Raw genomic sequence first — 25907 nt, forward strand, 5'->3', positions numbered from 1 at the left:
GTGGAGGCTGGGTCTGTTTCTCGCCGCCGCCTGCCGCATGTTACTGCGCGCACCCACCCGGCCGCCCACTCACACGCCCGCCCGTCTCCCTGGCCCTGTCCTCCTGTCTCTGTGGAGGCTGGGTCTGTTTCTCGCCGCCGCCTGCCGCATGTTACTGCACGCACCCACCCGGCCGCCCACTCACACGCCTGCCAGTCTCCCTGGCCCTGTCCTCCTGTCTCTGTGGAGGCTGGGTCTGTTTCTCGCCGCCGCCTGCCGCATGTTACTGCGCGCACCCACCCGGCCGCCCACTCACACGCCCGCCCATCTCCCTGGCCCTGTCCTCCTGTCTCTGTGGAGGCTGGGTCTGTTTCTCGCCGCCGCCTGCCGCATGTTACTGCGCGCACCCACCCGGCCGCCCACTCACACACCCGCCCATCTCCCTGGCCCCATCCTCCTGTCTCTGTGGAGGCTGGGTCTGTTTCTCGCCGCCGCCTGCCGCATGTTACTGCGCGCACCCACCCGGCCGCCCACTCACACGCCCGCCCATCTCCCTGGCCCTGTCCTCCTGTCTCTGTGGAGGCTGGGTCTGTTTCTCGCCGCCGCCTGCCACATGTTACTGCGCGCACCCACCCGGCCGCCCACTCACACGCCCGCCCATCTCCCTGGCCCTGTCCTCCTGTCTCTGTGGAGACTGTGTCTGTTTCTCGCCGCCGCTTGCCGCATGTTACTGCACGCACCCACCCGGCCGCCCACTCACACGCCCGCCCATCTCCCTGGCCCTGTCCTCTTGTCTCTGTGTAGCTGGGTCTGTTTCTCGCCGCCGCCTGTTACTGCGCGCACCCACCCGGCCGCCCACTCACACACCCGCCCATCTCCCTGGCCCCATCCTCCTGTCTCTGTGGAGGCTGGGTCTGTTTCTCGCCGCCGCCTGCCGCATGTTACTGCGCGCACCCACCCGGCCGCCCACTCACACGCCCGCCCGTCTCCCTGGCCCTGTCCTCCTGTCTCTGTGGAGGCTGGGTCTGTTTCTCGCCGCCGCCTGCCGCATGTTACTGCACGCACCCACCCGGCCGCCCACTCACACGCCTGCCAGTCTCCCTGGCCCTGTCCTCCTGTCTCTGTGGAGGCTGGGTCTGTTTCTCGCCGCCGCCTGCCGCATGTTACTGCGCGCACCCACCCGGCCGCCCACTCACACGCCCGCCCATCTCCCTGGCCCTGTCCTCCTGTCTCTGTGGAGGCTGGGTCTGTTTCTCGCCGCCGCCTGCCGCATGTTACTGCGCGCACCCACCCGGCCGTCCACTCACACACCCGCCCATCTCCCTGGCCCCATCCTCCTGTCTCTGTGGAGGCTGGGTCTGTTTCTCGCCGCCGCCTGCCGCATGTTACTGCGCGCACCCACCCACCCGGCCGCCCACTCACACGTCCGCCCATCTCCCTGGCCCAGTCCTCCTGTCTCTGTGGAGGCTGGGTCTGTTTCTTGCCACCGCCTGTCGCATGTTACTGCGCGCACCCACCCGGCCGCCCACTCACACGCCCGCCCATCTCCCTGGCCCTGTCCTCCTGTCTCTGTGGAGGCTGGGTCTGTTTCTCGCCGCCGCCTGCCGCATGTTACTGCACGCACCCACCCGGCCGCCCACTCACACGCCCGCCCGTCTCCCTGGCCCTGTCCTCCTGTCTCTGTGGAGGCTGGGTCTGTTTCTCGCCGCCGCCTGCCGCATGTTACTGCGCGCACCCACCCGGCCGCCCACTCACACGTCCGCCCATCTCCCTGGCCCTGTCCTCCTGTCTCTGTGGAGGCTGGGTCTGTTTCTTGCCGCCGCCTGCCGCATGTTACTGCGCGCACCCACCCACCCGGCCGCCCACTCACACGTCCGCCCATCTCCCTGGCCCAGTCCTCCTGTCTCTGTGGAGGCTGGGTCTGTTTCTTGCCACCGCCTGCCGCATGTTACTGCGCGCACCCACCCGGCCGCCCACTCACACGCCCGCCCATCTCCCTGGCCCTGTCCTCCTGTCTCTGTGGAGGCTGGGTCTGTTTCTCGCCGCCGCCTGCCACATGTTACTGCACGCACCCACCCGGCCGCCCACTCACACGCCTGCCAGTCTCCCTGGCCCTGTCCTCCTGTCTCTGTGTAGCTGGGTCTGTTTCTCGCCGCCGCCTGCCGCATGTTACTGCGCGCACCCACCCGGCCGCACACTCACACGCCCGCCCATCTCCCTGGCCCCATCCTCCTGTCTCTGTGGAGGCTGGGTCTGTTTCTTGCCACCGCCTGCCGCATGTTACTGCGCGCACCCACCCGGCCGCCCACTCACACGCCCGCCCATCTCCCTGGCCCTGTCCTCCTGTCTCTGTGGAGGCTGGGTCTGTTTCTCGCCGCCGCCTGCCACATGTTACTGCGCGCACCCACCCGGCCGCCCACTCACACGCCCGCCCATCTCCCTGGCCCTGTCCTCCTGTCTCTGTGGAGGCTGGGTCTGTTTCTCGCCGCCGCCTGCCGCATGTTACTGCACGCACCCACCCGGCCGCCCACTCACACGCCCGCCCGTCTCCCTGGCCCTGTCCTCCTGTCTCTGTGGAGGCTGGGTCTGTTTCTCGCCGCCGCCTGCCGCATGTTACTGTGCGCACCCACCCGGCCGCCCACTCACACGCCCGCCCATCTCCCTGGCCCTGTCCTCCTGTCTCTGTGGAGGCTGGGTCTGTTTCTCGCCGCCGCCTGCCGCATGTTACTGCACGCACCCACCCGGCCGCCCACTCACACGCCCGCCCGTCTCCCTGGCCCTGTCCTCCTGTCTCTGTGGAGGCTGGGTCTGTTTCTCGCCGCCGCCTGCCGCATTTTACTGCACGCACCCACCCGGCCGCCCACTCACACGTCCGCCCATCTCCCTGGCCCTGTCCTCCTGTCTCTGTGGAGGCTGGGTCTGTTTCTCGCCTGCCGCATGTTACTGCGCGCACCCACCCGGCCGCCCACTCACACGTCCGCCCGTCTCCCTGGCCCTGTCCTCCTGTCTCTGTGGAGGCTGGGTCTGTTTCTCGCCGCCGCCTGCCGCATTTTACTGCACGCACCCACCCGGCCGCCCACTCACACGTCCGCCCATCTCCCTGGCCCTGTCCTCCTGTCTCTGTGGAGGCTGGGTCTGTTTCTCGCCTGCCGCATGTTACTGCACGCACCCACCCGGCCGCCCACTCACACGCCCGCCCATCTCCCTGTCCTCCTGTCTCTGTGTAGCTGGGTCCGTGCTGCGCACATGCGCAGTAGCAAAAAGCACGAACCCAGCTACACAGGGACAGCGTGACGCAGGGACACAGGGGTTTTATTATAGAGGATAGGAGGTCAGGAGTACTTTAACACATTTTAACTGAAATCTTTTTCCCAATGCACTGCTCTGGAAAAAACATGTACTAACACACACCAGCTGTTTAATTGTAAATGGGCCCTTACCCCATCTATCCATGGAGGTAGGACCATAGCACTGATCTGACGGAGGCGCTCTTACCTGCACAGACACATAAGCAGCTCCTTTTGTTGCCCGATGAAGTGGGTTGTAGTCTATGAAACGTGTTGCAAACTATTTTGGAGTATCTTAAGAAATTATTTTCAGTGAATATAGACTGTCGAGTCTACTTGGGGTAGACAAGTTTTAATAGATTTTAATTGTTTTATCTTTATCTGATGCCTCCATGTCAAATGGTATAGATTGTGAGTCCACCCAGGGCGAAGGGTTGCTGCCCCTTCTTTCTACATGTACAGAGAGCGACATTCTTAGCCGAGTGGGGTCAGCTCTAATCTCCCCACCTGCGATTACAGTAGTTACCTTGGTGGTAGCCCTGACTAGCGAGTACATGTTCATACACATACAAATATTGATTGAATTGATGTACTGCAATATTTTGGGCTCTCGATTTATTGTTGTTTTCCAAGTCCCTGACTACATCGAGATCTGCAATCACAGTCAGATTTCCTGTTTGGCTGTAACGAAGACACCTTGTATGTGATTTAAGCCAATATATTCCTTAACAGCTTGGAGATGGCATGGTCTACATCGATCTGCTAAAGCTGTGTGAATGTCCAAGCGGATAACAGACCAGGACCAAATGCAATTCACTTTTTCACCAGAGTTTTCTCCTAGGTGATTTTTTTTTTACACTTGTCAATAAAATTCCCTTTAAACCTCCAGCAAGCAAGAAAATTCTCAGAATAATTGTGATAGCACTTTTTCACCTGTTTGTTACTTTTTCAATTGCAGAATTGTCGAAAAGTTGTTCTAATTAGAAGATGAATTATCGTCTAGAAGAAAACTTGGGAGAACAAGTGATTTGTATCTGGACCTAGGTGTGATCACTTGTCACTGGGTCTTGATGGGAACAAGTTCCACCCAAATCAGCAGGCTCTTTTCCATGTATGCTCTGCTGCAGCTCATAGACACAACACTCTGGCTCATAAGGGAGTTGCTAAGCTCTGGGTCATAGGAAACCACCCACTGCTCTCTGGAACACAACAGCAGGCCTGACTCTCCAGTGTCACATTCAGCAGCGGTTACTCGGCGCGTCTTCTGACACCAACAATTAAACAGCTGATACAGCGAGAACATTCATGAAGATATTTAGCCCTCTATTAGCCAAGGGACATTAAAAGCCACATTTCATATTTTAAAAGCGGAATTGAAAGGTCCAAAACCAAGCATTTCACTTCCCTGGGGTTCCTGTGCCCACGCCGTGACATACCGATGTTCCTTTCCCCTGCCTCAGCTCACTTCTCTTTTCGTAGTGAAAGCAGACTTCTAAGTCGACGTCCACTGCGCCCTGGCCACGCGTATTCTCGTACGCATTCACGTGGCTAGGAGTGTATGAGAAAAGCTTTACTGCGCAGTACGCTCCCGGGCAACAGGAACCAGGATGCACACGCCCGGGGCCACACAGGCGCAGTGCACACCGGCTTCAAGTGACAGTGAGCGGCGGCGGGGGAGCGGAGGATCGGTCCAGGGCGGCATGGGCACAGGTCGGCTGCAGGGGGCTGGCAGAAGCCGCCGGGGGACGGAGGATCGGTATGTCACGGCGCGGGCACAGGTCGGCTGCAGGGGGCTGGCAGAACCCGTCGGGGGAACGGAGGATCGGTATGTCATGGTGCGGGCACAGGTCGGCTGCAGGGGGCTGGCAGAACCCGGCAGGGGGACGGAGGATCGGTACAGGGCGGCATGGGCACAGGTCGGCTGCAGGGGGCTGGCAGAAGCCGGCGGGGGACGGAGGATCGGTATGTCACGGCGCGGGCACAGGTCGGCTGCAGGGGGCTGGCAGAACCCGTCGGGGGAACGGAGGATCGGTATGTCATGGTGCGGGCACAGGTCGGCTGCAGGGGGCTGGCAGAAGCCGGCAGGGGACGGAGGATCGGTATGTCATGGCGCGGGCACAGGTCGGCTGTAGGGGCGTGGCAGAACCCGGCAGGGGGACGGAGGATCGGTCCAGGGCGGCATAGGCACAGGTCGGCTGCAGAGGGCTGGCAGAAACCCCAGGTAAGTGAATCTCTTATTTAGTAGAACCTTTCAGTTGTACTTTAAGTCTTGTTTCCGGACTGAAGTTTCATCCAGTCGTGCCTCCATTTGGTGGAGGAGAACCCAGGCTACGGCAGCCCACGCAGAACATACCTGAATGACTTTGAAGAAGTAGGCGTACTGGCGCGCTGTGTTCTTATACTGGCTGTACACGTCCAGTATGGCTTGTGTAGCGTGCAGATAGCGGACCTCCTCTTCCTGGAAGTACAGGGGCGTGTCATATGTGCTGGGGAGGGTCTTTATGTATGGAAGCCAGAAGGAGTCAGGGTTTGCCCTCTCACAGAGCAAGTGGAAGGCCAGGGTGATATTCCCCATGGCCTGCAAGATCCGGTCCTGAGAGTATAGCGATCCTGAGGGGAGACACATTTACAACATATTAATGATGCCAAGTGACAGGACTATATATAATCTGTACAGCACCACGGAAGAGGTCAGTGCCATATAAATACTAAATAATAATACTAATTCCTAACGATCAGAGAAGACCAACCCATCAGTCAGCAGTGAACCAGCATAACGGACAGATATATAGAAACATTGGAAGCCATTAGGGAGTGTCTGTAACCTCCTCATCTGTCATATCAGATTGGAGATAAACGGTTAGGCTGCTCACACATTACTCAATATTATGGTCCAATCGCCCTTCAGATTCCATCATTTCATTTTTTTCGGTCGATTCCAGGCCAAAAATCAGTGGAATGGATGGATTGGGAACAGCGGTGAAATCTTGGGCACAAGGGGCCGATAGGATGTGCAGTGGTAACGGTGTCTGATATCGCAGAGACCAAAAGACCCCCATCTGGCATCGCGTCTCCCCCGCCAGTGTATAAATACTGTCGTCCCCTCGTGGGGTGGTGCAAGCCTCACCCCTCCGCTGGGGAGACTCCGTGTCTCATCCGATGCCCGTCACTGTCCTACATGACACTGCGTATGTGTGACATCACTACACACACCAAGTCACATGGTACACCGGAGAAGACCAGATTGGTTATGGGCTTTGTGGGGGGGGGGGGGGGGCACAAGGTGGAGACTCTGCAGGATTGTTCATGCTGAAATCTCTAGGAAATGGCTGTGTAGGGTGTGGCCAGACAATAGATCAGATTCAGAGAGGGGTCTAATAGTCGAGTGATGCATGTCTACCTTTCAGGTCCCCATCAGTGATCCCTTATATCTATGTGGTAGAAGGGGAAGCTTAGTGAATAGATCTGGAATGGATACGTTAGGCAGTCCCCATATTACATAGAAGTGGTAAGAATGTCCAATCACAGTGATACATTGATGAGCATTGTACAGCTTGTCACATGCTCCTAGCTGCTTCCTGTTTAATACATCCAGGAGAGTTTGAAGCTATATTCAGCAGCCTTCCCTATGGTGCGATATGAGGAGGCGGGACCAGATATACATACATTACATTACGGGTATTGTACAGCAGTGATGCAGCTGATCACATGCTGGTCACATGCTCCTAGCTGCCCCAGGAGAGTTTGCAGGTATGTTCAGCAGCCTTCCCTATGGTGCGATATGAGGAGGCAGGACCTAATTTACATGTTTCATTACATGGATTGTACAGCAGTCGTGCAGCTGGTCACATGCTGGTCACATGCTCCCAGCTGCCCCAGGAGAGTTTGCAGGTATGTTCAGCAGCCTTCCCTATGGTGCGATATGAGGAGGCGGGACCAGATATACATACATTACATTACGGGTATTGTACAGCAGTGATGCAGCTGATCACATGCTCCTAGCTGCCCCAGGAGAGTTTGCAGGTATGTTCAGCAGCCTTCCCTATGGTGTGATATGAGGAGGCGGGACCTCATTTACATACATTACATTATGGGGATTGTACAGCAGTCGTGCAGCTGGTCACATGCTCCTAGCTGCCCCAGGAGAGTTTGAAGCTATGTTCAGCAGCCTTCCCTATGGTGTGATATGAGGAGGCGGGACCTAATTTACATGTTTCATTACATGGATTGTACAGCAGTCGTGCAGCTGGTCACATGCTGGTCACATGCTCCCAGCTGCCCCAGGAGAGTTTGCAGGTATGTTCAGCAGCCTTCACTATGGTGTGATATGAGTAGGCGGGACCTGATTTACATACATTACAGGGATTGTACAACAGTCGTGCAGCTGATTACATGCTCCCAGCTGCCCCAGGAGAGTTTGAAGCTATATTCAGCAGCCTTCCCTATGGTGCGATATGAGGAGGCGGGACCAGATATACATACATTACATTACGGGTATTGTACAGCAGTCGTGCCACTGATCACATGCTGGTCACATGCTCCTATCTGCCCCAGGAGAGCTTGCAGGTATATTCAGCAGCCTTCCCTATGGTGCGATATGAGGAGGCGGGACCTGATATACATGTTACATTATGAGGATTGTACAGCAGTCGTGCAGCTGGTCACATGCTGGTCACATGCTCCTAGCTGCCCCAGGAGAGTTTGCAGGTATGTTTGGCAGCCTTCCCTATGGTGTGATATGAGGAGGCGGGACCTGATTTACATATTACATTATGGGGATTGTACAGCAGTCGTGCAGCTGATTACATGCTCCTAGCTGCCCCAGGAGAGTTTGCAGGTATGTTTGGCAGCCTTCCCTATGGTGTGATATGAGGAGGCGGGACCTCATTTACATGTTTCATTATGGGGATTGTACAGCAGTCGTGCAGCTGATTACATGCTGGTCACATGCTCCTAGCTGCCCCAGGAGAGTTTGCAGCTATGTTCAGCAGCCTTCCCTATGGTGTGATATGAAGAGGCGGGACCTGATTTACATGTTACATTATGGGGATTGTACAGCAGTCGTGCAGCTGATTACACGCTTCCAGCTGCCCCAGGAGAGTTTGCAGGTATGTTCAGCAGCCTTCCCTATGGTGCGATATGAGGAGGCGGGACCTGATTTACATACATTACATTATGGGGATTGTACAGCAGTCGTGCAGCTGATTACATGCTTCCAGCTGCCCCAGGAGAGTTTGCAGGTATATTCAGCAGCCTTCCCTATGCTGTGATATGAGGAGGCGGGACCTGATATACATGTTACATTATGGGGATTGTACAGCAGTCGTGCAGCTGGTCACATGCTCCTATCTGCCCCAGGAGAGCTTGCAGGTATATTCAGCAGCCTTCCCTATGGTGCGATATGAGGAGGCGGGACCTGATATACATGTTACATTATGAGGATTGTACAGCAGTCGTGCAGCTGGTCACATGCTGTCACATGCTCCCAGCTGCCCCAGGAGAGTTTGCAGGTATGTTCAGCAGCCTTCCCTATGGTGCGATATGAGGAGGCGGGACCTCATTTACATGTTTCATTACATGGATTGTACAGCAGTCATGCAGCTGGTCACATGCTCCCAGCTGTCCTAGGAGAGTTTGAAGCTATATTCAGCAGCCTTCCCTATGGTGTGATAGGAGGAGGCGGGACCAGATATACATACATTACATTATGGGGATTGTACAGCAGTCGTGCAGCTGATCACATGCTGGTCACATGCTCCTAGCTGCCCCAGGATAGTTTGAAGCTATGTTCAGCAGCCTTCCCTATGGTGCAATATGAGGAGGCGGGACCTGATATACATACATTACATTATGGGGATTGTACAGCAGTTGTGCAGCTGATCACATGCTGGTCACATGCTCCCTGCTGTCCCAGGAGAGTTTGCAGGTATGTTCAGCAGCCTTCCCTATGGTGCAATATGAGGAGGCGGGACATGTTTCATTACATGGATTGTACAGCAGTCGTGCAGCTGATCACATGCTGGTCACATGCTCCCTGCTGTCCCAGGAGAGTTTGAAGCTATATTCAGCAGCCTTCCCTATGGTGTGATATGAGGAGGCGGGACCTGATATACATAAATTACATTATGGGGATTGTACAGCAGTCGTGCCGCTGATCACATGCTGGTCACATGCTCCTAGCTGCCCCAGGAGAGTTTGAAGCTATGTTCAGCAGCCTTCCCTTTGGTGTGATATGAGGAGGCGGGACCTGATATACATAAATTACATTATGGGGATTGTACAGCAGTCGTGCCGCTGATCACATGCTGGTCACATGCTCCTAGCTGCCCCAGGAGAGTTTGAAGCTATATTCAGCAGCCTTCCCTATGGTGTGATATGAGGAGGCGGGACCTGATTTTCACACGTTACATTATGGGGATTTTGCCAGCAAAAGGCATTGCAGTTTACATTGAAGATGATTCTTTACACACTGATGCAACTTTTAATAAAATCAGTTGTGAAGACAACTCAAATCAATCGTTGAGGGAAAGCTGTAGTGGGACCTATAGAGGCGGCCATATTCACTTCCTTTTACACAATACTACTTGCCTGGCGTGGTGGTTTAAGGTTAGGATAGGTTCTGGGTAAGCTGATATTTTACTCATATTAGCTTATCCTGGCACCCAACTGAAGCAGCACAATAAGACTCTCCTGCTGATCCTTTATGCATCAGTAGTGTCTGAACTACCCACCTGAATCAAGCATGGGGCAAGTGTAGCCAAACACCTGATCTGCTGCATGCTTGTTCAGGGCCGAGGACACAGTATTAGAGGCAGAGGATCAGCAGGACTGCCAGGCAACTGGTATGGCTTAAAAGGAAATGATTATGGCAAAAACAAAACCATGAGAAACCATAACCATATTTTCCGGCCTATAAGACGTCTATGGGAGCACCGGCTGGTAGAGTAAACCCTACTAAGGCATTCTACAATTATGTGTACTTCATAAAATGGTTGTTTCCTGCCAGTCAGATACCGCATGCTTACCCAGAACGGAATTTTTAGCAGATTCTACAGTCATCAGTAACTTCCTGGGAACCCAAAGAAACAGCTCTTCAGCCTGAAGGAGAAGAAAGAGACAATCAGTCTACGGGCCAAGCTTTCAGAGGCCAGATTCAGCACTTACACGTAATCATCGATTATAAGAGGAGCAAATGCATGGAACTGCCTGCTGCTGTCAGAGGTTTGTAGAGCGATAACAGGAAGGATGCAGTGAGGTCTCCATTTCAGGAGTAGAAGACCAAACCAATGTTTAGAGGCAACACAGGTCTCTTTCTCAAGGCAAAAATCTTCCAAAGTGAAAGCTGACTGTTCACCAACGTGCAGCCGCCTCCAGTGGTTTGTGATGTTACTGAGGGGGCATCCTCTACCCGAGGAGTCCCGAGTGCCCACCACATTGCTTCCTTTGCCATAAAGGAGTGAAGGCACTTCCCTATAGAACTATTTTCCCAGCCACACACCAGCTTCATGACCTTTTATCAGGAAGAAGGAAGGATAATGCATGAAACCGCTGTCACCCATCTCTGCAGATTGTCAGGAAGGATAACGCATGAAACCGCTGTCACCCATCTCTGCAGATTGTCAGGAAGGATAATGCACGAAACCGCTGTCACCCATCTCTGCAGATTGTCAGGAAGGATAATGCACGAAACCGCTGTCACCCATCTCTGCAGATTGTCAGGAAGGATAATGCACGAAACCGCTGTCACCCCTCTCTGCAGATTGTCAGGAACGAAGGATAACACATGAAACCGCTGTCACCCATCTCTGCAGATTGTCAGGAAGGATAACGCCTGAAACCGCTGTCACCCATCTCTGCATATTGTCAGGAAGGATAACGCATGAAACCGCTGTCACCCATCTCTGCAGATTGTCAGGAAGGAAGGATAACACATGAAACCGCGGTCACCCATCTCTGCAGATTGTAAGGAAGAAGGAAGGATAATGCATGAAACAGCTGCCACCCATCTCTGCAGATTGTAAGGAAGGAAGGATAATGCATGAAACCGCTGTCACCCATCTCTGCAGATTGTCAGGAAGGAAGGATAACGCCTGAAACCGCTGTCACCCATCTCTGCAGATTGTCAGGAAGGATAACGCCTGAAACCGCTGTCACCCATCTCTGCATATTGTCAGGAAGGATAACGCATGAAACCGCTGTCACCCATCTCTGCAGATTGTCAGGAAGGAAGGATAACACATGAAACCGCTGTCACCCATCTCTGCAGATTGTAAGGAAGAAGGAAGGATAATGCATGAAACAGCTGCCACCCATCTCTGCAGATTGTAAGGAAGGAAGGATAATGCATGAAACCGCTGTCACCCATCTCTGCAGATTGTCAGGAAGGAAGGATAACGCCTGAAACCGCTGTCACCCATCTCTGCAGATTGTCAGGAAGGATAACGCCTGAAACCGCTGTCACCCATCTCTGCAGATTGTCAGGAAGGAAGGATAATGCATGAAACCGCTGTCACCCCTCTCTGCAGATTGTCAGGAAGGATAACGCCTGAAACCGCGGTCACCCATCTCTGCAGATTGTCAGGAAGAAGGAAGGATAATGCATGAAACCGCTGTCACCCATCTCTGCAGATTGTCAGGAAGGAAGGATAACGCATGAAACCGCTGTCACCCATCTCTGCAGATTGTCAGGAAGGATAACGCCTGAAACCGCTGCCACCCATCTCTGCAGATTGTCAGGAAGGATAACGCCTGAAACCGCTGTCACCCATCTCTGCAGATTGTCAGGAAGGATAACGCCTGAAACCGCTGTCACCCATCTCTGCAGATTGTCAGGAAGAAGGAAGGATAATGCATGAAACCGCTGTCACCCATCTCTGCAGATTGTCAGGAAGGAAGGATAACGCATGAAACCGCTGTCACCCATCTCTGCAGATTGTCAGGAAGGAAGGATAACGCATGAAACCGCTGTCACCCATCTCTGCATACTGTCAGGAAGGATAACGCCTGAAACCGCTGTCACCCATCGCTGCAGATTGTCAGGAAGGAAGGAGAACGCATGAAACCGCTGTCACCCATCTCTGCAGATTGTCAGGAAGGAAGGATAACGCCTGAAACCGCTGTCACCCCTCTCTGCAGATTGTCAGGAAGGAAGGATAACGCATGAAACCGCTGTCACCCATCTCTGCATATTGTCAGGAAGGATAACGCCTGAAACCGCTGTCACCCATCTCTGCAGATTGTCAGGAAGGAAGGATAACGCATGAAACCGCTGTCACCCATCTCTGCAGATTGTCAGGAAGGAGAACGCCTGAAACCGCTGTCACCCATCTCTGCAGACTGTCAGGAAGGAAGGATAACGCATGAAACCGCTGTCACCCATCTCTGCAGATTGCCAGGAAGGATAACGCATGAAACCGCTGTCACCCATCTCTGCAGATTGTCAGGAAGGATAACGCATGAAACCGCTGTCACCCATCGCTGCAGATTGTCAGGAAGGAAGGATAACACATGAAACCGCTGTCACCCATCTCTGCAGATTGTCAGGAAGGATAACGCATGAAACCGCAGTCACCCATCTCTGCAGATTGTCAGGAAGGAAGGATAACGCATGAAACCGCTGTCACCCATCTCTGCAGATTGTCAGAAAGGAAGGAGAACGCCTGAAACCGCTGTCACCCATCTCTGCAGATTGTCAGGAAGGAAGGATAACGCATGAAACCGCTGTCACCCATCTCTGCAGATTGTCAGGAAGGAAGGATAACGCATGAAACCGCTGTCACCCATCTCTGCAGATTGTCAGGAAGGAAGGATAACGCATGAAACCGCTGTCACCCATCTCTGCATATTGTCAGGAAGGATAACGCCTGAAACCGCTGCCACCCATCTCTGCATATTGTCAGGAAGGAAGGATAACGCATGAAACCGCTGTCACCCATCTCTGCAGATTGTCAGGAAGGAAGGAGAACGCATGAAACCGCTGTCACCCATCTCTGCAGATTGTCAGGAAGGAGAACACCTGAAACCGCTGTCACCCCTCTCTGCAGATTGTCAGGAAGGAAGGATAACGCATGAAACCGCTGTCACCCATCTCCGCAGATTGTCAGGAAGGAAGGATAACGCATGAAACCGCTGTCACCCATCTCTGCAGATTGCCAGGAAGGATAACGCCTGAAACCGCTGTCACCCATCTCTGCAGATTGTCAGGAAGGAAGGATAACGCATGAAACTGCTGTCACCCATCTCTGCAGATTGTCAGGAAGGAAGGAGAACGCCTGAAACCGCTGTCACCCATCTCTGCAGATTGTCAGGAAGGATAACGCATGAAACCGCTGTCACCCACCTCTGTAGATTGTCAGGAAGGATAACGCATGAAACCGCTGTCACCCCTCTCTGCAGATTGTCAGGAAGGATAACGCCTGAAACCGCTGTCACCAATCTCTGCAGATTGTCAGGAAGGAAGGATAACGCATGAAACTGCTGTCACCCATCTCTGCAGATTGTCAGGAAGGAAGGAGAACGCCTGAAACCGCTGTCACCCATCTCTGCAGATTGTCAGGAAGGATAACGCATGAAACCGCTGTCACCCATCTCTGCAGATTGTCAGGAAGGAAGGATAACGCATGAAACCGCTGTCACCCATCTCTGCAGATTGTCAGGAAGGATAACGCATGAAACCGCTGTCACCCATCTCTGCAGATTGTCAGGAAGGAAGGATAACGCATGAAACCGCTGTCACCCATCTCTGCAGATTGTCAGGAAGGAAGGATAACGCATGAAACTGCTGTCACCCATCTCTGCAGATTGTCAGGAAGGAAGGAGAACGCCTGAAACCGCTGTCACCCATCTCTGCATATTGTCAGGAAGGATAACGCATGAAACCGCTGTCACCCATCTCTGCAGATTGCCAGGAAGGATAACGCCTGAAACCGCTGTCACCCATCTCTGCAGATTGTCAGGAAGGAAGGATAACGCATGAAACTGCTGTCACCCATCTCTGCAGATTGTCAGGAAGGATAACGCATGAAACCGCTGTCACCCACCTCTGTAGATTGTCAGGAAGGATAACGCATGAAACCGCTGTCACCCCTCTCTGCAGATTGTCAGGAAGGATAACGCATGAAACCGCTGTCACCCACCTCTGTAGATTGTCAGGAAGGATAACGCATGAAACCGCTGTCACCCATCTCTGCAGATTGTCAGGAAGGATAACGCATGAAACCGCTGTCACCCATCTCTGCAGATTGTCAGGAAGGAAGGAGAACGCCTGAAACCGCTGTCACCCATCTCTGCAGATTGTCAGGAAGGATAACGCCTGAAACCGCTGTCACCCATCTCTGCAGATTGTCAGGAAGGATAACGCCTGAAACCGCTGTCACCCATCTCTGCAGATTGTCAGGAAGGAAGGATAACGCATGAAACCGCTGTCACCCATCTCTGCAGATTGTCAGGAAGGAAGGAGAACGCCTGAAACCGCTGTCACCCATCTCTGCAGATTGTCAGGAAGGATAACGCCTGAAACCGCTGTCACCCATCTCTGCAGATTGTCAGGAAGGATAACGCCTGAAACCGCTGTCACCCATCTCCGCAGATTGTCAGGAAGGAAGGATAACGCCTGAAACCGCTGTCACCCATCAGCTCACTGACCATAACTGTACAAAATAGATGCTGTTCTTGAGCGGACATCACAGAAATTGCTGATTTAACTCATCGGTCTGCAGGGGAATTGCATGATGTGTACTTGGCATTAAGGTCACCCCCTGGCCAATGCTGAAAGGATATATACTGCTATGTATATTATTTATGTAAAAAGAGTTACAGATTGCCCAGCAAGCTCTTGGTGAACCAGAACTCCCGGGAGTGTGCGTAAGGGGTCTACAAAGGACCAAAAAGCCCTCTTACTAAACTGCTATGCTAAACAAAAGGATTGCATTCTTAAAACAGAAGCTATTTGCAATAATTCAGGTTGGAGTGATTATATGAGTTCTCCCACAATGCATCACTGCTGAATGGGCCAATCATCCCTTGTTGTCCCTGTAAGCCACACCTCCAGAACCGCTGGAATGCAATGATACACAGCCACACTAATACTACGTGCATACAGACTGTTTCGGATTGGTTGATCCCTATCAGTGCATGGCATGGAATAATGTGGCTCTATGGGGTAGGACTTGAAGCACCCAGAGTTACAGACTACCCAGCAAGCTCATGGTGAAGCAGAAGTCCTAGGAGTGTATAAGGGGTTACAGAGCACCAAAAAGTCCTCTGACAGTGCATAAGGTGAATGACCAAACAAAAGGACCCAAGTGTGAACGAAAATATAAAGCAGCAATATCCCAAATGAGGAACAGCAACCCGACAACCGCCTTAGATGTGACAAGAGGAACGGTGGTCAAAACAGAAACCAGATACTTGCCAAACGGAGGTTAGATGGACGCCGCAGTATGGCGGTCGCGGTGATCACACGACGTCTATCAGGCAAGTATCTGGTTTCTTTTTTATACGGTGGCTTGCAAAAGTATTCGGCCCCCTTAAAGTTTTCCACATTTTGTCACATTACTGGCTGCCACAAACATGAATCAATTTTATTGGAATTCCACGTGTAAGACCAATACAAAGTGGTGTACATGTGAGAAGTGGAACGAAAATCATACATCATTCCAAACATTTTTTACAAATAAATAACTGCAAAGTGGGGTGTGCGTAATTATTCGGCCCCCTGAGTCAATACTTTGTAGAACCACCTTTTGCTGCAATTACAGCTGCCAGTCTTTTAGGGTATGTCTCTACCAGCTTTGCACATCTAGAGACTGAAATCCTTGCCCATTCTTCTTTGCAAAACAGCTCCAGCTCAGTCAGATTAGATGGACAGCGTTTGTGAACAGCAGTTTTCAGATCTTGCCACAGATTCTCGATTGGATTTAGATCTGGACTTTGACTGGGCCATTCTAACACATGGATATGTTTTGTTTTAAACCATTCCATTGTTGTCCTGGCTTTATGTTTAGGGTCATTGTCCTGCTGGAAGGTGAACCTCCGCCCCAGTCTCAAGTCTTTTGCAGTCTCCAAGAGGTTTTCTTCCAAGATTGCCCTGTATTTGGCTCCATCCATCTTCCCATCAACTCTGACCAGCTTCCCTGTCCCTGCTGAAGAGATGCACCCCCAGAGCATGATGCTGCCACCACCATATTTGACAGTGGGGATGGTGTGTTCAGAGTGATGTGCAGTGTTAGTTTTCTGCCACACATAGCGTTTTGCATTTTGGCCCAAAGGTTCCATTTTGGTCTCATCTGACCAGAGCACCTTCTTCCACGTTTGCTGTGTCCCCCACATGGCTTGTGGCAAACTGCAAACGGGACTTCTTATGCTTTTCTGTTAACAATGCCTTTCTTCTTGCCACTCTTCCATAAAGGCCAACTTTGTTCATAGGACAACTATTAGTCATGCACTGTACAGAGTCTCCCACCTGAGCTGTAGATCTCTGCAGCTCGTCCAGAGTCACCATGGGCCTCTTGACTGCATTTCTGATCAGCGCTCTCCTTGTTCGGCCTGTGAGTTTAGGTGGTCGGCCTTGCCTTGGTAGGTTTACAGTTGTGCCATACTCCTTCCATTTCTGAATGATCGCTTGAACAGTGCTCCGTGGGATGTTCAAGGCTTTGGAAATCTTTTTGTAGCCCAAGCCTGCTTTAAATTTCTCAATAACTTGATTCCTGACCTGTCTTGTGTGTTCTTTGGACTTCATGGTGTTGTTGCTGCCAATATTCTCTTAGACAACCTCTGAGGCCCTCACAGAGCAGCTGTATTTGTACTGACATTAGATTACACACAGGTGCACTCTATTTAGTCATTAGCACTCATCAGGCAATGTCTATAGGCAACTGACTGCACTCAGACCAAAGGGGGCTGAATAATTATGCACACACCACTTTGCAGTTATTTATTTGTAAAAAAAAAATGTTTGGAATGATGTATGATTTCCGTTCCACTTCTCACATGTACACCACTTTGTATTGGTCTTTCACGTGGAATTCCAATAAGATTGATTCATGTTTGTAGCAGTAATGTGACAAAATGTGGAAAACTTGAAGGGGGCTGTATACTTTTGCAAGCCACTGTATAGGTACCACTACCTTGCTGGGGGTTACCTACTAACACACAAGGCTATAAACCTGCATAAGAGACAATCGAGGTTTATGGTGCCAAACCTTTATCTCTCGGGTGGCCTTCAATCCAAAGCCCTCTTCAGGGAACTCCACCAGCTCAAAGCCTTCTGAGGAAGCTCCGTTGTCTCTCGCCCATTCCAGCAACTCCGAAAAATAATCTTCCCTCTTCCCATCAAACGTGACAGACAAGCCGACTGCAAAACCCAAAACACAGCAGTGACAACTCTGACAACCGCTCAACAAAACACACACAGCATACATGTACTAACAGCATATCAGCACACACACAGCATACATGTACTAACAGCATATCAGCACACACACAGCATACATGTACTAACAGCATATCAGCACACACACAGCATACATGTACTAACAGCATATCAGCACACACACAGCATACATGTACTAACAGCATATCAGCACACACACAGCATACATGTACTAACAGAATATCAGAACACACACAGCATACATGTACTAACAGCATATCAGCACACACAGCATACATGTACTAACAGCATATCAACACACACACAGCATACATGTACTAACAGCATATCAGCACACACACAGCATACATGTACTAACAGCATATCAGCACACACACAGCATACATGTACTAACAGCATATCAGCACACACACAGCATACATGTACTAACAGCATATCAGCGCACACACACAGCATACATGTACTAACAGCATATCAGCACACACACAGCATACATGTAACTAACAGCATATCAGCACACACACAGCATACATGTACTAACAGCATATCAGCACACACACACACAGCATACATGTACTAACAGCATATCAGCACACACACACACACACACAGCATACATGTACTAACAGCATATCAACACACACACAGCATACATGTACTAACAGCATATCAGCACACACACAGCATACATGTACTAACAGCATATCAGCGCACACACACAGCATACATGTACTAACAGCATATCAGCACACACACAGCATACATGTACTAACAGCATATCAGCACACACACAGCATACATGTACTAACAGCATATCAGGACACACACACAGCATACATGTACTAACAGCATATCAGGACACACACACAGCATACATGTACTAACAGCATATCAGGACACACACACAGCATACATGTACTAACAGCATATCAGCACACACACAGCATACATGTACTAACAGCATATCAACACACACACAGCATACATGTACTAACAGCATATCAGCACACACACAGCATACATGTACTAACAGCATATCAGCACACACACAGCATACATGTACAAACAGCATATCAACACACACACAGCATACATGTACTAACAGCATATCAACACACACACAGCATACATGTACTAACAGCATATCAACACACACACAGCAAACATGTACTAACAGCATATCAGCACACACACAGCATACATGTACTAACAGCATATCAGCACACACACAGCATACATGTACTAACAGCATATCAACACACACACAGCATACATGTACTAACAGCATATCAACACACACACACACAGCATACATGTACTAACAGCATATCAGTGCACACACACAGCATACATGTACTAACAGCATATCAGCACACACACAGCATACATGTACTAACAGCATATCAACACACACACAGCAAACATGTACTAACAGCATATCAACACACACACACAGCATACATGTACTAACAGTATATCAACACACACACACAGCATACATGTACTAACAGCATATCAGCGCACACACACAGCATACATGTACTAACAGCATATCAACACACACACAGCATACATGTACTAACAGCATATCAGCACACACACAGCATGCATGTACTAACAGCATATCAACACACACACAGCATACATGTACTAACAGCATATCAACACACACACAGCATACATGTACTAACAGCATATCAGCACACACACAGCATACATGTACTAACAGCATATCAGCACACACACAGCATACATGTACAAACAGCATATCAACACACACACACAGCATACATGTACTAACAGCATATCAACACACACACAGCATACATGTACTAACAGCATATCAACACACACACAGCAAACATGTACTAACAGCATATCAGCACACACACAGCATACATGTACTAACAGCATATCAGCACACACACAGCATACATGTACTAACAGCATATCAACACACACACAGCATACATGTACTAACAGCATATCAACACACACACAGCATACATGTACTAACAGCATATCAGGACACACACACAGCATACATGTACTAACAGCATATCAGGACACACACACAGCATACATGTACTAACAGCATATCAGCACACACACAGCATACATGTACTAACAGCATATCAGCACACACACAGCATACATGTACAAACAGCATATCAACACACACACAGCATACATGTACTAACAGCATATCAACACACACACAGCATACATGTACTAACAGCATATCAACACACACACAGCAAACATGTACTAACAGCATATCAACACACACACACACACAGCATACATGTACTAACAGCATATCAGCACACACACAGCATACATGTACTAACAGCATATCAACACACACACAGCATACATGTACTAACAGCATAACACACACACAGCAAACATGTACTAACAGCATATCAACACACACACACAGCATACATGTACTAACAGTATATCAACACACACACACAGCATACATGTACTAACAGCATATCAGCGCACACACACAGCATACATGTACTAACAGCATATCAACACACACACAGCATACATGTACTAACAGCATATCAACACACACACAGCATACATGTACTAACAGCATATCAACACACACACAGCATACATGTACTAACAGCATATCAGCACACACACAGCATGCATGTACTAACAGCATATCAACACACACACAGCATACATGTACTAACAGCATATCAGCATACACACACACAGCATACATGTACTAACAGCATATCAACACACACACAGCATACATGTACTAACAGCATATCAACACACACACAGCATACATGTACTAACAGCATATCAGCACACACACAGCATACATGTACTAACAGCATATCAGCACACACACAGCATACATGTACAAACAGCATATCAACACACACACAGCATACATGTACTAACAGCATATCAACACACACACAGCATACATGTACTAACAGCATATCAACACACACACAGCAAACATGTACTAACAGCATATCAGCACACACACAGCATACATGTACTAACAGCATATCAGCACACACACAGCATACATGTACTAACAGCATATCAACACACACACAGCATACATGTACTAACAGCATATCAACACACACACACACAGCATACATGTACTAACAGCATATCAGTGCACACACACAGCATACATGTACTAACAGCATATCAGCACACACACAGCATACATGTACTAACAGCATATCAACACACACACAGCAAACATGTACTAACAGCATATCAACACACACACACAGCATACATGTACTAACAGTATATCAACACACACACACAGCATACATGTACTAACAGCATATCAGCGCACACACACAGCATACATGTACTAACAGCATATCAACACACACACAGCATACATGTACTAACAGCATATCAGCACACACACAGCATGCATGTACTAACAGCATATCAACACACACACAGCATACATGTACTAACAGCATATCAACACACACACAGCATACATGTACTAACAGCATATCAGCACACACACAGCATACATGTACTAACAGCATATCAGCACACACACAGCATACATGTACAAACAGCATATCAACACACACACACAGCATACATGTACTAACAGCATATCAACACACACACAGCATACATGTACTAACAGCATATCAACACACACACAGCAAACATGTACTAACAGCATATCAGCACACACACAGCATACATGTACTAACAGCATATCAGCACACACACAGCATACATGTACTAACAGCATATCAACACACACACAGCATACATGTACTAACAGCATATCAACACACACACAGCATACATGTACTAACAGCATATCAACACACACACAGCATACATGTACTAACAGCATATCAGGACACACACACAGCATACATGTACTAACAGCATATCAGCACACACACAGCATACATGTACTAACAGCATATCAGCACACACACAGCATACATGTACAAACAGCATATCAACACACACACAGCATACATGTACTAACAGCATATCAACACACACACAGCATACATGTACTAACAGCATATCAACACACACACAGCAAACATGTACTAACAGCATATCAACACACACACACACACAGCATACATGTACTAACAGCATATCAGCACACACACAGCATACATGTACTAACAGCATATCAACACACACACAGCATACATGTACTAACAGCATAACACACACACAGCAAACATGTACTAACAGCATATCAACACACACACACAGCATACATGTACTAACAGTATATCAACACACACACACAGCATACATGTACTAACAGCATATCAGCGCACACACACAGCATACATGTACTAACAGCATATCAACACACACACAGCATACATGTACTAACAGCATATCAACACACACACAGCATACATGTACTAACAGCATATCAACACACACACAGCATACATGTACTAACAGCATATCAGCACACACACAGCATGCATGTACTAACAGCATATCAACACACACACAGCATACATGTACTAACAGCATATCAGCATACACACACACAGCATACATGTACTAACAGCATATCAACACACACACAGCATACATGTACTAACAGCATATCAACACACACAGCATACATCTACTAACAGCATATCAGGACACACACACAGCATACATGTACTAACAGCATATCAGCACACACACAGCATACATGTACTAACAGCATATCACCACACACACAGCATACATGTACTAACAGCATATCAACACACACAGCATACATGTACTAACAGCATATCAGCACACACACAGCATACATGTTCTAACAGCATATCAGGACACACACAGCATACATGTACTAACAGCATATCAGCACACACACAGCATACATGTACTAACAGCATATCAAGACACACACAGCATACATGTACTAACAGCATATCAGCACACACACAGCATACATGTACTAACAGCATATCAAGACACACACACACACACACACAGCATACATGTACTAACAGCATATCAACACACACACAGCATACATGTACTAACAGCATATCAGCACACACACAGCATACATGTACTAACAGCATATCAGGACACACACACAGCATACATGTACTAACAGCATATCAACACACACACAGCATACATGTACTAACAGCATATCAGCACACACACACACACAGCATACATGTACTAACAGCATATCAGCACACACACAGCATACATGTACTAACAGCATATCAGCACACACACAGCATACATGTACTAACAGCATATCAGCACACACACAGCATTCATGTACTAACAGCATATCAGGACACACACACAGCATACATGTACTAACAGCATATCAACACACACACAGCATACATGTACTAACAGCATAACACACACACAGCAAACATGTACTAACAGCATATCAACACACACACACAGCATACATGTACTAACAGTATATCAACACACACACACACAGCATACATGTACTAACAGCATATCAGCGCACACACACAGCATACATGTACTAACAGCATATCAACACACACACAGCATACATGTACTAACAGCATATCAACACACACACAGCATACATGTACTAACAGCATATCAGCACACACACAGCATGCATGTACTAACAGCATATCAACACACACACAGCATACATGTACTGTGACGCCGGGCGACGCCCAGTCGTCCGAGGATTCGCGGCCGATTGTCCGATCGCAACCGTGATCGGAAAACTGACATTCTTTATTTTTAAAATAGAAGTTTTTCCTTCCTGCCTTCCCCCCCTTTTGCCATGAGGGCTGAATGGGCCTGCGTTAGCATATGGCTAAAGCAACCTGGTTTAGCAAGAAATCCTGTTAAGGCTCCCGGAAAAGCTCTGGTGACACTAATGTGCTAATTGGGCAGAGCTGAAATACCAACAGAGTCTATTCAACAGGGGAAGCTAGCACAGCATGAGGTCTATTGACACCTACATTCCTCCCAGTCTTGACGGCACCGACTAGACTGAGTATGGAATGCATGGTGTTGATAACTTTGTCACATTTTGCAAATACCATCCATGGGAGGAATATGAAAATTACATAATTTTGTTTCCCTAATTCTGTAGAATATGGTGATACTAGACATAGCCAGGTAACCCGAGCAGGGGCTGAGATATGAATAATGGGGTCCCCGTGCGCCCCAAATATTGCAAGTTTGATGTCCTATGAACGTGTATTCTCAGCCCAATCTGAATATGAAATCGGTTTGCATGTGCGACAAAACCCCGGCGGGGTATGAAATTGGACATATTTTGTGGATGGCTGGAAGTTCCTCCCCTGAGAACTCACTGCCTGACACGCCCCTGGGCTGAGCTTGAGACTCCGCCCAGAAATGTCAGTGCTCAAAACTGATTGCATGAGGACCCCCAGCCAATTCCCCCACTTTCCATCATACCGAAAAGACTGCCACTGCTTGGGGAAATAGCAGTGGCCATCTTGCAGGCGGAGCAACGGCCATGTGGTTCGGCCATATTGCGAACTAACTGCAACAAAGGAACTTTGTCTTTTCCCGAACGGACTTTCCACAGAATCATAAGTATTCGTTCTTTTTATCCCTTTTTCTTTTATGTACTGTGTTATCACTGTCTCTCATCGTTTAATTGTTCACGATTGTCTGTATATATTAATTATTTATATTGTAACAAATAAAGGCTTTTTAAAAGGTCTTTACCTCTCAGTAAAACCTTCTATTCAGTATACACAGACGAGACCTAAACTTCCGAAGGGACGCTACTGTTTTGATAGATAGATAGGAATTGCACAGTTTTAACCGGTTGTTTGTTTCACAGGTCTATAGCCAGTTAGCAGTTTTCTCTGGGCTGATAGAAAACAGAGATGGTGGCAAATCTACCCCTGGGTTGGAGTAAAAGTGTATTTTCGTAACCTCACAGGCTCCCTACTGCGTCGTGACGCTCAAACTCCGCCAATTCTACGCAGATTGCGTCCATAGCTCTCAATCTGTGTGCTAGAATCGGATCGGACGGTTTTGCGTGTTCACGGCCAGTGGGGCTCTTGTGACAGTGGTCGGCAGCGTTTGGGATCTGTGTGTGCTGATAGTATCTCAGGTAGGGCTATCGAATTAGCCCTATCGAGAAACGAACTAATTCGTTGGTAGTGACTGAGTGCAATATATTTTTCATATATACAGAGAGACTGTGTAACCAGTACCCCTCCCCTAAGTTTTCTTTTATTTGGCATGGAAATGTCCGGGAATTACAAGGTCATGGTCCTATCCGACCTGCAGAGTCTGTGCGAGGCGAGAGGCATGGACATCCGCGGCAAGAAACAGCAGGACCTGATAACGGACTTGTACCGATGGGATAGCCAGAATCTGCGGACGCTGGAGGTGTCCACTGTGGAGGACACCGGCTCATCTAACGCAAGTCGAGGGGAACCAGAGACTGAAGATCCTGTGCGTACCGAGGTTGAGCAACCCGCGGGCAATGCGGCAACAGATACGCAGGAGGCTGTCAGTGTGATCCCCGACCCCAGAACCCCTGAAAGTACTCGCCTGGAACCGGCCAGTACTGGACTGTCCAGTTATGTTGATCCAGTAATGCAGCAGGCATTGCAAAAGCTGATGGAAACTGATGTGGACAAGTACCTGCAGTACATGGCGGAGCAAAAGCGAGAGGAACGCCAATCTGCAGAGGCGCGGGAGAGACGGCAGCATGAGCTGAACATGGCGAAAGTGCAGCAAGCCAGCCGGAGTTCAACGCCCAGCCTCCCTGCTGAAGGGACTGCCGCTCCAGTAAGTGCAAAATTTAAATTTGCTATTATCGAAAAAGACACTGACATTGACTTGTTTTTGAGGTCTTTTGAAAAGGCCTGCCGTCAGTATCGTCTGTCCCAAGACCAGTGGGCCAGACATCTGACACCCTTGCTGCGCTACAAAGCGCTTGATGCTTTCTCAGAGCTGCCTGTGGAAAAGGACAATGATTATACCGCTATAAAGGAGGCTATAATCACTAAGTCCCAGCTGACGCCAGAAGCCTACCGGAAAAGGTTCAGGTCCTGGCAGAAAAAATCTACTGATTCTTATCAAGATGTGGTCAGCAGTCTGCTCACCACACTCCGCCAGTGGACGCTAGGCCTCACTAAAGGGTCTTACGGTGTCCTGGAGGACTTAATCGTCCTGGAGCAGTTTCTGAACATTTGCCCGGCTGATGTACGCCAGTTTGTGCT

At 49.5% G+C, this 25907-nt stretch overlaps 1 protein-coding gene across 1 annotated transcript in view; it reads right to left on the reverse strand.

Annotated features, from left to right (window-relative positions):
• Positions 1 to 25907, reverse strand: part of SETD3 (SET domain containing 3, actin N3(tau)-histidine methyltransferase) — a 134438-nt gene that overhangs the window by 97151 nt on the left and 11380 nt on the right. The window contains exons 2-4 of the mRNA XM_068254991.1: positions 17468 to 17619; positions 10292 to 10364; positions 5620 to 5876 (exon numbers count right to left, since the gene is read on the reverse strand). Of these exons, the coding sequence (XP_068111092.1) occupies positions 5620 to 5876; positions 10292 to 10364; positions 17468 to 17619 (482 nt within the window). The remainder of the gene's footprint in view (positions 1 to 5619; positions 5877 to 10291; positions 10365 to 17467; positions 17620 to 25907) is intronic.

Source organism: Hyperolius riggenbachi, chromosome 9 (assembly GCF_040937935.1).
Source record: "Hyperolius riggenbachi isolate aHypRig1 chromosome 9, aHypRig1.pri, whole genome shotgun sequence".
Taxonomy (NCBI): domain Eukaryota; kingdom Metazoa; phylum Chordata; class Amphibia; order Anura; family Hyperoliidae; genus Hyperolius; species Hyperolius riggenbachi.